The sequence below is a fragment of the Podarcis liolepis genome, assembly GCF_965112155.1.
Source record: "Podarcis liolepis genome assembly, chromosome: 2".
Classification (NCBI taxonomy): Eukaryota; Metazoa; Chordata; class Lepidosauria; order Squamata; family Lacertidae; genus Podarcis; species Podarcis liolepis.
The window spans coordinates 101,717,368-101,733,643 of record NC_139555.1 but is presented as its reverse complement, the minus strand read 5'-3'; the positions used below and the strand labels follow the sequence as shown (position 1 = coordinate 101,733,643).

The 16,276-nt window shown below is 40.1% G+C and overlaps 1 protein-coding gene and 1 long non-coding RNA gene across 11 annotated transcripts in view; one reads left to right on the top strand and one right to left on the bottom strand.

Moving 5' to 3' along the window:
- PTPRG (protein tyrosine phosphatase receptor type G) overlaps positions 1 to 16,276 on the top strand; it is a 536,428-nt gene that overhangs the window by 512,655 nt on the left and 7,497 nt on the right. For all 8 annotated transcript variants that reach the window (XM_083491124.1, XM_083491123.1, XM_083491119.1 and 5 more), the window contains exons 20-28: positions 427 to 590; positions 1,981 to 2,116; positions 3,105 to 3,251; positions 5,595 to 5,688; positions 7,795 to 7,871; positions 8,862 to 8,990; positions 10,803 to 10,949; positions 13,199 to 13,341; positions 15,802 to 15,937. In XM_083491124.1, the coding sequence (XP_083347250.1) occupies positions 427 to 590; positions 1,981 to 2,116; positions 3,105 to 3,251; positions 5,595 to 5,688; positions 7,795 to 7,871; positions 8,862 to 8,990; positions 10,803 to 10,949; positions 13,199 to 13,341; positions 15,802 to 15,937 (1,173 nt within the window). The remainder of the gene's footprint in view (positions 1 to 426; positions 591 to 1,980; positions 2,117 to 3,104; positions 3,252 to 5,594; positions 5,689 to 7,794; positions 7,872 to 8,861; positions 8,991 to 10,802; positions 10,950 to 13,198; positions 13,342 to 15,801; positions 15,938 to 16,276) is intronic.
- Positions 1,913 to 16,276, bottom strand: part of LOC310702061 — a 38,301-nt gene continuing 23,937 nt past the window's right edge. For 2 of the 3 annotated variants that reach the window (XR_014523179.1, XR_014523181.1), the window contains exons 3-4: positions 3,060 to 3,210; positions 1,913 to 2,026 (exon numbers count right to left, since the gene is read on the bottom strand). This is a non-coding gene — a long non-coding RNA (uncharacterized lncRNA). Of the gene's footprint in view, positions 2,027 to 3,059; positions 3,211 to 15,144; positions 15,219 to 16,276 lie in introns of all 3 variants that reach the window. The other variant, XR_014523180.1, reaches the window with a different exon arrangement.

The following is a 16,276-nucleotide window of genomic DNA, read 5'->3' as shown; positions in this document are numbered from 1 at the left end:
TTGCAGCAAGTCAAAAGAAGAAATTGAGAAACTCACCGGAAGAATAAGAAATCAAGGAGAGAGACTTTTTAAAATAGAATGGTGGGGGGGAATTATTGACTATTTGAAGATACACTGTAAACAAATCAAAACACTACTGGGACTAATATAAAAATCAGTAAATATATTTGAATTAGATATGCAGGAATAAAAAGTTATAAAATAAATAACTGCAGAAAGGAGGGAAGTTGAGGGGAAGGTAAATTAGATTTGCAAAGATTTTGTTTCTCTTGTTAAAATATTTGCAAAAGGTGAAAATGATTTTTTTTTAAAAATTAGAAGAATAGGCATTGGTTAAAGCTTATCTCACACCTGAACATGGTGCAGTTCAATCCCCAACTAATATGTTTTCCTCCTGTATGTGTTTCATATATTCTGGCTCACTAGGGGAACCCTAAAGGACGACAGAATGAACGGACGGTCATTCAGTATCACTACACACAGTGGCCCGACATGGGTGTGCCTGAATATGCACTGCCAGTGCTGACGTTTGTAAGAAGATCATCTGCAGCCAGGACTGCTGAGATGGGCCCAGTGGTTGTGCACTGCAGGTACAGCTGGGCAAGTTCAGTCTAATTTTGCGTGCAACATGTTGTAGATTAATATACAACTGAAGTAGAGCATAACAGTATTTCCCATATGTATCGTGCACCTTACAATCAATTATATCCATTTTGCAATAGGGAGAGATTGTGATTTACCAACACCATTCACTGAATCATTGGCTGAACCACAGTTTGAACTTCAATTTCTCTGGTCCAATACAAGTTTATTCACTGTCCCACACAGCACATCACATTGCTGGGTGAAATTCTCTTATATAGATGAATGACTTTCTGGGATCTGATAATTCTGTAATCCATAGCAGAACTGGGCAGTTTTCATTGAATTCTAGAGGATTATGCAGTTCGCTGCAGGATTTCATGCTGTGATCGCTTGCTGTCATTATATGGGACAGAGCTTTCAAGTTCTACCGAATAGGTTTAATCCAGAACTGCCCTATGCCACACCACAGCTGATCAAGAACATTTGCAACTTTTTCTTTAACCACAACAGATTCAGAAAAGAGTTCATCAGATGAAGACATTTAAACCTTTCCAGACTTTTTAATGTATTGTTGTTTTAACATGCTGTATTCTTACATTTTGGCTTATTTTTTTTATCTTTGAATTACCGCTAAAGGGTTGAATGTTTTGGAGCTTTTTTAATTGTCAGAAAGGGCAAAAGTAAATGAATCCTACTTTCATCAGTGGGATTCCTTAATATGTTCTGATTGCAAAATGTAAGACTCCTTTTTGGGAAAGTGTAGCTGTGTGTGCTACATGTACTTCCTAAATTTGCAGATATTTGCATGTTCACATATTTATTTAATATATTATTTTATTTACTGCATTCATAGCCCACCTTCTTCTTCAAGGAGCTCAAGGTGGCATACATGATTCTCCCCCTCCTCATTTAGTCCCCACAACAACCCTGTGAGGTGGGTTAGGCGGAGAGGCTGTGACTGGCCCAAGTTGAGCTTCCTGGCTGAGCGGGGATTTGCAGCCCAGTTTCCCAGGTCCTTGTCCAACACTCTAACCGCTACACCACCAAGTCACACATAGTCTTGTTTCTCTCAAACCTAGAGAGTATATCCAGCTGAAAATGAGTATTACCAGCCCACCTGTCTTTAAATGCTAAGCAAAGACTAGCCAACCTTTTTTTGGCCCAGAAGCTGCATTCACTGGGAGCTAAGGTTCCTTGTGCAAGGATTCAAAGAAACACCTAAGATCCCAGCAATTACCAGCAAATTGAAAGCTGGCCATTGCATATTACAGAAAATCTAAAGAGCAAGACTTTGTGAATGTAAAGAAGCGTATACTGTATATCAATATTAGCATGGTGTTGCAATTCTTTATTAGTGTTTAACTAGCCTTTCTCCTGAAACTTCTGTTTTGTCAGCGCTGGTGTTGGCAGGACTGGTACCTACATTGTTATAGACAGTATGCTGCAACAGATAAAAGACAAAAGCACAGTTAACGCCCTGGGTTTCCTGAAACACATCAGGACACAGCGCAACTACCTCGTCCAGACAGAGGTAAAACACAGAGACACATTTATTTTTACCGCAGCAAGCTATTGTCGCCAATTAAATATTGCAAGAGGGTCTGCCAAGTGTAATTTCCACTGAAATATCTCCATAGGTTACATACTGCATTTCTTATGTTTTTCTGTCAATTCAGTTTGCAAATGCATGTAGTTGTCGTATTATTATTTAGCAATTGTGTCGCTTTTAAAATAAACCAAGCACTTCACAGAGAATTTTCAAAATACTAGACCCAAAAGCTTACAGTCTTTAGTATCCACAAGGCATTTAGTATGCCAAGGTAATGTATATTTTATAACACAGAGAACTTTCATAAAGGTGAGCAGCAATTGATTAAAGTTGATGCAAGTCTCACTACCACCACCACTTTCCTTTTTTGTAAAAGTAAAGGAGAAAATAGTCTTAGAAAAAGAAGGGAACTGAGGCGTACAGGAGGAAAAGGGAAATTCAATACATAAAAAAAGCAGACCAGCAAGCTGCAAAAGAAAAAAAAGCAAGCAGAGATAACTATGGGGAAAATCTGAAAATTTATCTAAGCAGTATTTTTATTTAGTTGGTTCATTTTTAACTTGCCCTTCATTAAGCAAATGGTCCAGGTTGGGGTACACTGAACATAAAATCAAACTAGCGAGGCAACAGTTCTAATTTGAACAATTGGAAAAATTAAAAAATCCATCAGTATAAACTCTACACCTTACTCAAAAAAATCAGTGTTCTAATACATCTGGCTAAAGAGGCAAGCTTTCAGCTGGCACCAAAACCAACCAAAATTGGTGTCAAAAAGATTTCAAGAGGGGAAGGCATTCCAAAGTCAGGAAGCCAGCACTAAGAAGGCCCTGCTGAGAGCTGTAGATGTACAAACCTCCCTCGGAGGTGAACTAGCGCTTTTCACACAGTCGGATAGTTGCCTTTAAAGAAGCTATGCTCCACTTACTATGGGCTTGCTTCTTCATTCTTCATTTGCTTCCTGCCATTCTAGGAGCAGTATGTTTTTATTCATGATGCCTTGTTGGAAGCCATTCTTGGGAAAGAGACTGAAGTTTCTGCTAACCAGCTACATAGCTATGTTAATAGCATTCTCATACCTGGAATTGGAGGAAAGACTCGGCTAGAGAAACAGTTCAAGGTAAGCTTCATTCTTAGCTTGTTCAGCCCTGCTGCCTTTCCTAGGGGGATAAAGTGATCAGACCAAAACTGTACTTTTATCAGTGCGGATGGGTGGGAGGAATGGTCTGATGAAAAGGCTTTTGGTTACACCTCTGAAGTTGTCTTAATGTGTAAGGCAAGTTCACCTAGGAGTAGATGGGCATTTAAATATCCCAGTCCTATGCCATTTAGGACATCATACTCATCCTTCAATTCAGAGCCTGGAAATGGATCAGAGGCTATCCCAACCTGGTAGATGGTGCTGAAAGCTGCTGATAGGTCCAGCAGAACCAGCAGGGATACACTCCCTTGTGAGCTTCTGGAAAAGGTCAACCACAAAAGTGACTATGGCCATCTTCATCCTATATCTTGCCTAAAGTGGGACTGAAATGGATCATGATAATCTGTGTCATTGAAGAGATCCTGCAGGTTTATCACCATTGCACCCTCAAGCACCTTTCCTAAGAATGAAATATTACAGACTGGGTGGAATTTTAAACACATTTAAAACATATATCTAAAACACATCAGCATCTACGTGCCATTATAGGCTTGGCTAAAGAAACATGTTTTAAACAAGTGACAAAAGGTGTACAGCAAAAGCACCTTCCTGATGTCAATCAGCAGAGAATTCCAAAGTAGAGGTGCCGCCACACTGAAAGATTGATTTGTGACAACTGTGGTATGAGTATTGTGTGTCATCTGTAACGGTGCCTATTCTGCAGATTGAAGCGATTGAGAGCGCACATGTAACGTAAGGCGATCTCACAAGTAAACTGGTCTCAAGCTGTTGAGGGCTCTCTGTACTAAAAGTAACACCTTGATCTTGTCCACATCTTCAGTGACACAAGTGAAAAACTATCTATAAAAAGTAGAGCAAGTAGGACACTTATTGAACCTGCATTAACTGTGGCTAGTGATGTGAGGTGAGAATATTCTCTGCTAGAAAATTCTCTGGCGAATATTCTCCACATTCAATGGTATAAGGTGCCATTTACCAGAGATTGACATTATATTATCATATAATGATAATATATTTAATGTTAATGGCTTCTTTTTTATATGTACACATATAGTTATGTTTATCAAGCTGTGTTTTAGTCACCAAAACAGTTATTAAGTGTTAGAGCTATTAGGAGCACAAGATAGACTATTACTGAATTTACTTGTATCAAACCTTAACATGCCAATTGTATTTTTTGACATGTCCTGTAATACGTACATGTTCTAATGGAAGAATAAAATATGATTTAACTACTGAGTTTTCTTATACCAAACCTTAGCATGACAATTACTAGCGCCATCACCTTAGAATGATTTAACTTTAACTATAAAACATGTTTTACTTTTTTATTTGATACTTGCTAGTGACAAGTAGGCTTGTGCTTATATATTTTCACTGTGGTTCCTTTACTAAATATACGGTTAGTGGTGAGTCATTCACACTGAATTTTCAATTTCAAGTTTGGTGCAAAAAAATCAAAGAATGTAAATTCACGTTATTATCCCATTGAATAAAAGTATCTGTACAATTTTTGGTTGCCATCTGAACAAGTTTACCCATTAATAAACATGTGTATTAACAAATTATATCATTCTGAATGCATTAAATTATATCATTTTCAATGCATTAAATGAATATTCTATTTTAAATGAAAATTCTCTAATATTCTCATTAGTCAAGAATATTCTCAAGAATATTCTCCAAAAGATTATTCTTGAGAATTTAATATCACTAACTGTGGCGTCCAAGTGGGAACAAAATATCTGATGATTTTGTCTGTGAAGTATCTTGAGAAGCAGTCACAGTAAGCTCACTTTTTACCATGAAAGTATCACAGTCAACTTGGCAGGCAAAATAGGCAAGCCCAGGAATAACTGATCTCAGCTGCAGCATTCAGGTTCACAATAGCAGCAAGGAGGGAAAATTCCTTAGGCGTAGTCTTGTTTTGATGTTTTATAAAAGCACAGAGAGAGCTTTTTTGTTTCCTGAGACCTGTTCTGACCTACATATATCTTTGGGGCTTTGCAATATGTCTGCAGCGGAACTCAAATCGACATTGTCAAACCAGGTTGGAATGGAATTTCATTCACCCTGCGTGATATAAATGAGACCTATACAAACTTGAGCGCCCAACATGTGTTTGTATAAGTACCTTTCTTTAGGCAGAAAGTTCAGTTCATCTTGGCATTTTGAAAGCTTTTAGCATATTTTACAGTTCAGTCTTCCAGAGATGCATTTCCCCCCAGAAATAAGAAATATTTGTGTGTGAGAAAGAGAAAGAACTGCAAAGGACTTAATCACTCTTGCTTATTTTTTTAGCTGGTTATGCAATGCAATGCTAAGTATGTGGAGTGCTTCAGTGCTCAGAAGGACTGCAACAAGGAAAAGAACAGGAACTCATCAGTTGTGCCATGTAAGATCACATCTTAAAGTCTGATTGTTGTGCTGAATAATTTCCTTGTGCTAAATTCTGAATTGTGTTTGCATGAAGTGATGTAGGCCCTCAATTGGATTGTTTTGTGCTATTGGGTCCGAGTTCTTTTTAAATATAAATCTGATTTGTGGCTCCTGGTGCTGGATGCATGTTAAGGCATTCCAAGGCATAAATACAAATAAGTTTTGAACCAAGTGAAAGTATAAGAGTTTAATATAGTGGTGAAGTATTTTCAGATATTTTCAGGGAACTTAATACAGCTTCCAGGAATTTTCACTTGTCTTTTCCTGCAGAAATTCAATTATCAGCACTTTCAGAAGTGCAAAATAATTTTAGGGAAGAAAAAATCCTAAGGGAAGACTCCCCCCCTCCCCCGTGCGCGAACAGCTCAATGCATTCTGCCCATGCTCAATAGCCATATAATGCTGTTTGTTGGTGGGGAGATGGAAAATGAGGTAGGCGTGGGAATGGAACAGAGAGCATGGCTGGCAGGGACACTGAACAGGAGGTCTGCATGCTGCAACTTTTTGTTGCAGGTCCCAAATATTTATGGCATTGGTTTTCAAAGTGTTGTAATTCACCCCAATTCTTCATGCCAATGGGTGAATAAATCTAAATAAGTAAATGGGGTATGCATCATTAAGGATGATTTGTCCGTGTTAAAAAGGTAAAGGTACCCCTGACCATTAGGTCCAGTCATGACCGACTCTGGGGTTGCGGCGCTCATCTCGCTTTATTGGCCGAGGGAAGCGGCGTACAGCTTCTGGGTCATGTGGCCAGCATGACTAAGCCGCTTCTGGAGAACCAGAGCAGTGCACGGAAACGCCTTTTACCTTCCCGCCGGAGCGGTACCTATTTATCTACTTGCACTCTGACGTGCTTTCGAACTGCTAGGATGGCAGGAGCTGGGACAGAGCAACGAGAGCTCACCCCGTGGCGGGGATTCAAACCGCCGACCTTCTGATCAGCAAGTCCTAGGCTCTGTGGTTTAACCCACAGCGCCACCCGCGTCCCTTGTCCGTGTTAGTCCTACAATAAAAATACTACATCTGAAATATTAAGTTGATCCTTAGAAGCGTTTCAGTGGCTGGGGGGCAAAACTGATCTGGGGTCATTGACACCAGTGGCCTAAAGCAGTTGAAATCCAAGTATTTTTGCCTATCTGCTTTGCTGAATTTTTTTATGCTCACGCCTTAAAATAATTGCTAAGCGTGGCTACCTCTGCAGTCATTGGTATCCAAACCTTTTTCAAAGAGGGCCAGATTTGTTGAAATGAAGGGCCGTGAGGGCCGACCAAAGTTGTTGACCTTTTTTTAGGATTTTTACCCCAAAGTTCTTGAGCATTTTTAGGGTTGAATTTAGAATTGATGAGTTTTTTTTAGGATTTTACCCCAGGAAATAAACTGCCATGGGGCCTGGATTAAACCGACCAGTGGGCTGGATTAGGCCCTCAAAACAGACTTTGGACATGCCTGGTCTAGATACATCCACTGCTCTGTGTGCATTCTGTGGTAGTTAACTTCAATTAATGTGGTTCTCAGAGGATAGCTGCTAACTTGCCCTGAAGTTAGGGAAGTGGCTGTTGCTGCCGCTACTTTTGGGAAGGGATGAGAGCAGCAAAAATAAATCAAATGATGTTGTGTGCACTTGCCCATAAATGATCTGATCATCATCAAATCTTTATTTCATTTATTACATTTTCATCCTCTGCCCTTTCTCCAAGGAGCTCAAGGCACATAGTCCTGACTCTATTTATCCTCACAACAAACTTGTGGTGTAAATTAGGCTGGGAGTATCTGGCCCAAGGCCCTGGGTGAATTTCATAGTGGAGAGGGAATTCGCTATTAACTATTATTTGGCATCTGGGGATAGCAGAAAGTAGTAAAATTTTATTGCTGAAATTATATCCTTGTGCAAACATTTCATTTTATCATTTTTATAGCTTTATCTCCTGCATGAGCTCAGCAAATTTTATGATACTGAGTCTGGCCCTGGGAGAAATAGGAGTTGTTTTCTGATAGCTGTGCTAAGATTGTGAGTTTTGTTTGATAGGGGCTTTTCGTCTCTGCATTTGTTTGTTTACAGCTGAACGAGCAAGGGTGGGACTGGCACCATTACCTGGAATGAAAGGAACTGATTACATTAATGCCTCTTATATTATGGTAAGAAAATCAACAGAAAGTAACCGAATATAAAATTGTTCAGTTGGTTTTATCTATTGTTGCAAATAGCTCTTGTATTTCTTTTCTCAATGAGGTGATTCTTTTTTTCAAAGAACAGCCACTGTGTGCAACAAACGTTATACAGTGCTGCTTAGAATTAAAAAAAATTCATTTTTTATAACTTGGGGATTTGGGACACAATTCATCCTCTCCTGCATGCACAGCTCATGGGATGAGATCACCACAGAGCTTCAATTGAGTCTTCTAACTCTGATTCCCTTGCCAGCCCTTGACTGGCCAGATGTTCGCTAAAGCATGCCAGCTATTATGTAGAATGAGAGGAGCCCAGCACATCTCCCATTCCAGGTAATAAGCAGCATGCTGCAATGGATCTATGTCCCAGCCAAGGACTATGGTGTAGTTAAAAGGCTCATTCAGTCCTGTGGAGATCCTGCCCTGCTTGCACTGCTCTGTCAGCTGCTGTGCAGGAGGAATGGGCCATGCCCTACATTGGCCAGTCATATTCTTCATAGTTGCATATTGTGTGCCATTTGCATATTTTGTCATTGGCAATGTCATTCTACTGGAGGAATTTTTAAAAAACATCTGAAGTGACATTTGCTGTACCAGAAACTAGAACAAGTGGCATCACAGAAGGAAGGCAATATATCTAATAACTGTGCTGAATCCATTATTTTTAATTAGGGTAAACAAATATTAGTTGCAGCTCATCTTAGTTGTTTCCACTGTGGTCCTCTACACTCAGTGGGTTGCCGTTCCTGGTGGAAACTATTCAGTTAAGTGAAACATGTTTATAGAGTTTATTTTTCGTTTATATATTCTCCAGTATTGTTTTAGGATAAATTAACACAGCAGGGAGCTTTGAAAATTTAGCAATCTAATAAACTTGTATTGTCTGCTCTCATCCATGAAGTTTCTAAACTATTCTATGCTCTGAGTAACTGCTGCATTTGGTTCTTGCTTTAAAAGGGTTACTATCGGAGCAACGAGTTCATCATTACACAGCATCCCCTGCCACACACGACTAAAGATTTCTGGAGAATGATCTGGGATCACAACGCACAGATCATTGTCATGCTTCCGGATAACCAGAGCTTTGTAAGTTATTTAACTCCACATACTTTATATTAATGATGTATCACAGCAGGGAGCAAGAACTGGGCCACTTAACTACATATTATGGCTGTATTTCAATGCAAAGCATAGTTGATGTCTCCTTTAACAGCTCTATAATCCACAGTATCCAAAGACGCCTGGGAAAGAAGTTGGGGGAAGACAGTGGGAGGGAGGAAACCTGTTGTGTTCTGTCAGCATCACCGCAAAATGTCCCAGTTCTGTGCTGCCCTACTGTGAAGGCAAAGTCTATCCAGTGAGCTTTTTCGAAAGGAAAGAAAAACTTTAGCGCTTTTGCACCAGTCACCCCTCAAGGATATCAACCTCCATTTGTGACCTCTCTTTCTCAAATGCCAATGAGAAATAATATCTGCCTGCCCTTATCTTCTTGAACAACAGAACATGTAAAATTACTTTGTTTACTGTTGCAGTGGAGCTCTATAGACGGGCATCTTACAAAACAGCTGAGCAGTATGTTGTCATTTCCATTAAATTACTGCAGGTGCCTAATCAGTTGTTATCCTAGTTGATTGGTTGTGTAGAAAGACAGAAACACACAGTGAGTTGTTGGCATACTGGTTCTTAGTGAGCAGTGAAGTGGCAGTCATAATTTATCTGCACCTTCCCATTATATCTAATGGATTTGTGGACTATGGTACAGGAATAGAATCTGTATTCTTTCCATGACTCTGGTGGTATTTCTCCTGGAACTGTGGGCTTCTGGTATATGAACTCCAAAACTGATTAGAAGAACAAGAGAGCGAGCCCACATTTCCATCTGCTCCAGGGCTCTTTCTCTGACAGCATTCGTCACTGGTTGGGACACAATGTCATCTTCTAAGGCAGGAGTAGGCAACATGGTGCCATCCAGATATTGTAGACTGCAACCTTCATCATTCCTGACCATTGGCCATTCTGTCTATGGCTGATGGAAATTCTCATTCGCAACATCTGGAGAGTACCAGGTTGGCTACCCCTGTTCTAAGGTATTCACACTGAATTCAGGGTAAGATGTAGACCCTAACAGTTATGTGCTCTTAACTAAGTTTGTGCTGTCCTAAGCAGGTTCTGTTTTGGTTGGATTTCCCAAACCCGAATCAGGTTATCTGGATCAATGCTGTTAAGAATGAGGGGTGTGTGTATATGTGTGGTGTTATGTTTTTAATGTATTGATTTTAAAAATTAAATATAAGCAGAATATTTAAGGAAAATTCATTTTTATTCTTCAAAATTCATTGAGAACTTACAATACTTTAAAAATATATAGCATGAAGTACAACTGTTGTGTGTGTGTGTGTGTGTGTGTGTGCACGTGTGTGTGTGATACACATATAGTATCTCTGTATGTCCTGAAGTTACTATTATAAAAGGGAATTTTGAGGCTTTGAATCAAATCCTAAAGGGCTCTATGGATAGCAAATAAAGGAAATAACATGTCAATATCTAATGACCTTTGTGGCTTCGAGCAGGTGCTTACCTTAAGACATGAAAAACTACATTATAAAATGTTATTGTATTTCTGCGAAATCTGTACCTCTCTATAAATTTTTAATTTTATAAATGTTCTAAAATATGCAGTTCCCTGTGAAACCAATTAAATATCAAACTTGCCCTGATTGGGAAGCTCAGAGTATGCCTGTGATTTTCATACTGTTGTTTTAACAGGAAACATTTTGTAAAAAGAAAGAAAGATCAATTTGTATTTCTTCCTATTAAACCAAGTTTTGATTCTTTGAATTTTGCTCATGTAGAAAGTAAAGAAATATACAAAAAAGGTCTGATTCATTTTGTCTTTAGGCAGAGGATGAATTTGTGTACTGGCCAAGTCGAGAAGAATCCATGAACTGTGAGGCATTTACTGTGACCCTTATCAGCAAAGACAGACTGTGCCTCTCTAATGAGGAGCAGATCATCATCCATGACTTTATCCTTGAGGCTACCCAGGTATATAAAACATGCTCCAGAGGTGAATCTGGAGTCTGCTTGGCATTCAGAGTACTGCTGCTGTCAGTTAACAATTGATATGCATGCTTTTCAGTGGGATTGGTTTAATGTCTTTGTTTGGTCATAGTGGACATCAGTTTCCCTCATTTCTTCCCAGAGGTCTTCTCCTGTCACATACCAGTTTTGTTTTCAGTATACCATGTCCACAGAAGGTCATAACATTTCAGCTTTTATCTGATCCAAAGGTGGAAGTTCCTCAGACAGGAATCACACCAAGGGCTTGGTTTTGTTTTCATTTTTAAGAAGAATGTACTAAGGGTGATGTTCACTAGCTATTTCTCTGGATGCATTACTGCTATTGAAAGCAGCTTTTGCGGGCCTCACAAGTGGAGTTGGTTATTAGGTATCAATATCTAGATTTTGTTTGGGGCAAGTGATTCCCTCTTAAGGCAAGAGTGGGGGGTCGTTTTTGTGTTGTGGGCTGTATTTCCTTGGGTGTAATCTGTTGGTGGCCACACCTAGCAGTGTGTGGGACCAAAGCGGGTAGAGTTTTGAAATTGGGCTGCAGGTTCCCCACTCAGTTTTATGCGGAGTTACCTTCTCTGCAATGTTCTGTGCAATTTCTGGACAAATGGCACCTGCAAGTAGGTTACTCCTGCGTAAGGAGATCAGTTATTCTTTATATAGCAAGTTGCAACTTCTAAATGCAAGTGGGCATGCCAGAGAGCTAGTTGACCCCATCATGCCTTTTCTTTATTCTTATACTCTTTTGTGAGCATATGCACTGCAAGTCCGTAGCGAGCACCACGGAGACAGATGAGAAATGATCAGTGCAGGAGCAGCCAAGACCCCACAAGTGGGGCACTGTTGCTCTCCAAGCTTTCCAACACAGCAGGTTGCTGGCATTTACTGAGAGGAAGAGGGTAAGAGTGCAGGGAGTTTGGCCCAGTGCAGTGCATGGCAGCAGGAGCATCAGATTGCCTGCACACTGTGACTCACAACAGGCCAGCTTCCCCAGAAATCACTTCTCCCCTCTCCATGCCAACAACCCAGTCTGTTGGGAAGCCAGGAGAGCAAAAATGCCCCACCCATGCTGCCTCATGAACCGCTAACAAACATATGTAACTTTTCCTCCACCTCTGATCAGCCTCCATATCCTGAGAACTGGAAAGTAGCCACCATTTTTTAAAAGAGATCGCAGGAGTGGGGTGTCCAGGCCAGTTAGCTTAACATCTGTCCTGGCAAAACTGGTGCATAGCACTGTTAACAAATAAAAAAACCACACCAAGCATATAGAAGAACAAGCATTGCTGAACAGAGTCAGTACAGCTTCTAACAGGTTAAGTCCTGACTCATGAACCTATTAGAGTTATTTGATAGTCAACAAGTATATAGATGTGATCTGGTTGATGTAGCAGACTTGCACTTTTAAAAAACCTTAGACAAGAGTTCCTCACCAAAGTTGGCCACATAAGCTTAGTTGTCATAAATTAAGAGAAGAGGTCCTCTTGTAGGTTAAGTAGCAGAAAGCAGAGAGGAGGAATAAATGGTCAGTTCTCCAAATTGAGAGACATAGAAAATGCAATCCCGCAAGGATCGATATTGGGACCTGTGCTTTTTAACTTGTTCATAAACGATTGAGAGGTAAGGGTGAGCAGTGAAGTGGTCAAGTTTGCTGATAGTGCTAAATTGTTCAGGGTTGTTAAAACAAACAAAAAACTATTGTGAAGCATTCCAAAATGACCTCTCTAGACTGAATGAATGGGTAGTAGAATGGAAAATGCAATTTAGTGTAAACAAGTAAAAAGTGATGCATGTTGGTGCAAAAAACATCTTTCACATAGACACCCATGGGGTCTGACTAATGGCAAGTGACCAGGACTGAGACCTTGGATTGTATAGTTTGATGAAGATGTCAGCCCAGTGCGTGGCAGCTGTTGTAAGCTTCCCACGGGCATCTGGTTAGCCACTCTGAGGACAGAACGCTGGGCTTGATGGGCCATTGATCTAATTCAGCAAGGACTTCTTTTGTTCTTAAATAAAAATGAAGGCTACCACATGCCACTTACAGAAAGAGTTTCTGCTTGTATGGGCAGGAGACAAGACATGCTTCCTCATAGCAATCCGAGGTTGGATTAACTTCTTTTTAGCTAGAGGTGATCAGTGAATCTATTTGAATGTTAGAAGTGCATTTTTAAACATAAAAGTGGAATTAAAACGATTAACTGTTGGGTTGGTTTTCGTTTCAGGATGACTATGTTTTGGAAGTACGCCATTTTCAGTGTCCCAAATGGCCAAACCCAGATGCCCCAATCAGCAGTACCTTTGAGCTTATCAATGTAATCAAGGAAGAGGCCTTAACAAGAGATGGCCCCACCATTGTTCACGATGAGTATGTATATCCATCAAATCACATTCATTTTATAGATTGGATAAGAAAGATTACAGTAAAAATGGAAGCTTATTTGGCCTTTCATCTGAGTAGTGGAAAGGGGGGCACAAGTATTTTATTTGTTTGTTTATAAAACAAGTCTGTACCACCTATTGGCTCTAAAAAAGAGCCTCCATCATGGTTTATAACAATAGTAACACAATTAAAAAGAGCATATAAAGCCAAAATAGCATAGGGAAACAAAACTATAACTAGGTAAAATTTAAGACACATTAAAAGCCTGACAGAACAAAAATACCTTAATCACTCACATAAAGAACAGCAGAGAAAGGGCCAGTCTAATCTAGTTCACAGTTAGGGTGCTGCCAGTGAAAAGGACTTACCCTTCCAAAAAAAAAAAATCACCTTGCAGAGCAGGGCTTTGGAAGTTGATGGAGATTGACTAGCAGGTTCATGCAGAAATAGACCTTCCTTTAAATATCCAGGTCCCAAGCCATTTCAGGATTTTAGATTGGGCCTTTAAAAGAATTGGAAGCCAGTAATTCATCCACCAAGGCAATCGAAGCCATTTCTGTCCTCAGGCTGGGCTTCAACCCAGATCAGAAAGGATCTAAATAAGAAGAGTCTTGTCCAAGAAAGCTTGGGTTTGAGTTGCCACCATTCCGGAGAAAGCTTTTCAATAAAGGTCTCACAACTAATTTCTCATTCAAGGAAGAATTCAGAGTTCCAACCACCCACTTGGCCAGCCTCCCATCTGGCATTCTTAATCGGCCGCAATGGACACGGACCAAAATGCAAGCGGTTGGCCTCAGGCTGAACAAGCTAAAATTTATTCTTCGAAACAGTACAAGCAGTAACCTCAAACAAAGCCATAGATTCCGGCTTCCAGTGCAGAGTTTAAGCTGGAATGCATGCAAGTGAATTCATCAGCAAAGTGTTTTGCAAAGTGGTCACAGCAGGCTGCCAAGGGTTCCTCCTTGCTAACTTGTGGACTAGCATGCAACCATCTCCTTATCACTTGGAACAGCTCCACTGGCTGACCCGTGTCAATGCACTGGTGATTAAGAAGTATAATTTCTTCGGTGCCATCATCACCATGGAGTAGGTCTTGGAATGAATTTCAGCACATTTTTATAGACCACACTTTCATAAAAAAGTAGAGCAAGGCAGTATGCAACACACAAAATTACAATAATTGGTTTGGTTAAATACATCTTGAGTATTTTCCACTGTCACTCTGGCTACCCAGCCAGTCATTGCATCGCCCTAGGTTTTTCAGAAAACCAATGAGCCTGAGTTCTACCCATGAGACAGGGTGCTTGGCAGTGATTGTGTCATTGCTAATGGCATTTCCTATTCTGGAGGTCGGCCAGGTTCAACAGCCATATTGGTAGGAAAATCCCCTAGAACACTCAGGAGTCCATCAGGAACAATTATTCACCAACGGTGGTACATCATAATAGGCTCTCCAAGACCTTTTCAGCCAGTGACTTGTCCATGCCAGTGGTGTTATTTCAACCCTGCACCCTTACACAGAACACTTTTTTACTGCCAAGCAACCACCAAGATTGTGTCCTGCAGAATGTGTAGGACTAGATAGTGACTTACTTATGTGTAGGACTTAGGTTCTTATGGAGACCATGACATCCTGGCCTACTAAGCAAATTACTGAAAAATCAAGTGCTTTCTCCGTGTACCTTGGCTTCATTCTCCAAATCAGAACAAAATGTGTGGAAGAGATATTAAGTCAGGAAGCTATCCAGCCCAACACAACAATCAACTGTCTTTTACATACTTTCTTACTTAGTTATCTTTGTCCCTCTCCTTAGGAAATGGTAGCTGGATATGTGGTGTATTATCATCATGCACAGATGGGTCTGAAAAGAACAATTAAGGGCTCTATATATGACTTTTCTTTCACATCTTCTTGCTAAAGTGCATTATAAAATACAGATGCTTTAGCCAAAACAATATTAAGTCATTGCTAGTTTTAATGCTCACCTAGATTCTGAATACTTTTGCTGCTCTTGCAATATTCAAAATTAAGACAGTTATTGATCTGGGCATTTCATGAGACAAAAAATATCAAACCTCCGTTTCTAACAGTGCTGAGTCATTTCTTTTGTAAATTGCTTTTTGGGTTATTTGTTATATTCACTGATTTTTATTTTTATGCCTTCATACATAATATATGTTCCACTTTTAACTGCATTCTGAGGAAATGTAGCTGAAAATGAAAATTTTCCTTCTGTGCACTCGACCACATCATCACTTACTTTATTCATTAATACAACAGCAAACTAATCCCAAGTATAGGTACACCTATCTGGCAGAGATTACAGGTGCAATTCAAAGAAAACTAAAGCTGATACACAGACATCAGATTTTCATTGCTGCTTGACAGGGGGCTTTATGATTCACCTATGAGCATCTGAACGCAACTGTTCTGTGGGTTTGCAGGTATGGAGCAGTGGCGGCTGGAACATTATGTGCCCTTACCACTCTGTCCCAGCAGCTGGAGAATGAAAATGCTGTTGACGTTTTCCAGGTGGCAAAGATGATCAATCTGATGAGGCCTGGAGTATTTACAGACATTGTAAGTCTTTAAAAAGGAGATAAAGTTGTTTACAAGGTAGTTTCTAAACAGGAAAATGTCCAATTAAAATCTATGCACATGTTTGGCATACTGTCCCATGCCCCTGTGCCCGTGAAGTCAGATGGCTAAAAGACTCCTCTTCCACATATACTCATAGAGTCTCCACCAGCTTTGCTGCCAGATATCCTGCACAACTAAGAACCACAGTGCAGCAATAAGCACCATCTTAGACCCTGACCTTTATTTATCTAGGGTCGGAATTCCCTTTCCTTCTTAGATCCAACAAACAGAGTTTGTTCCAGGATGGAGAATATCCATGGAGTCAGCGCTACCATTCAG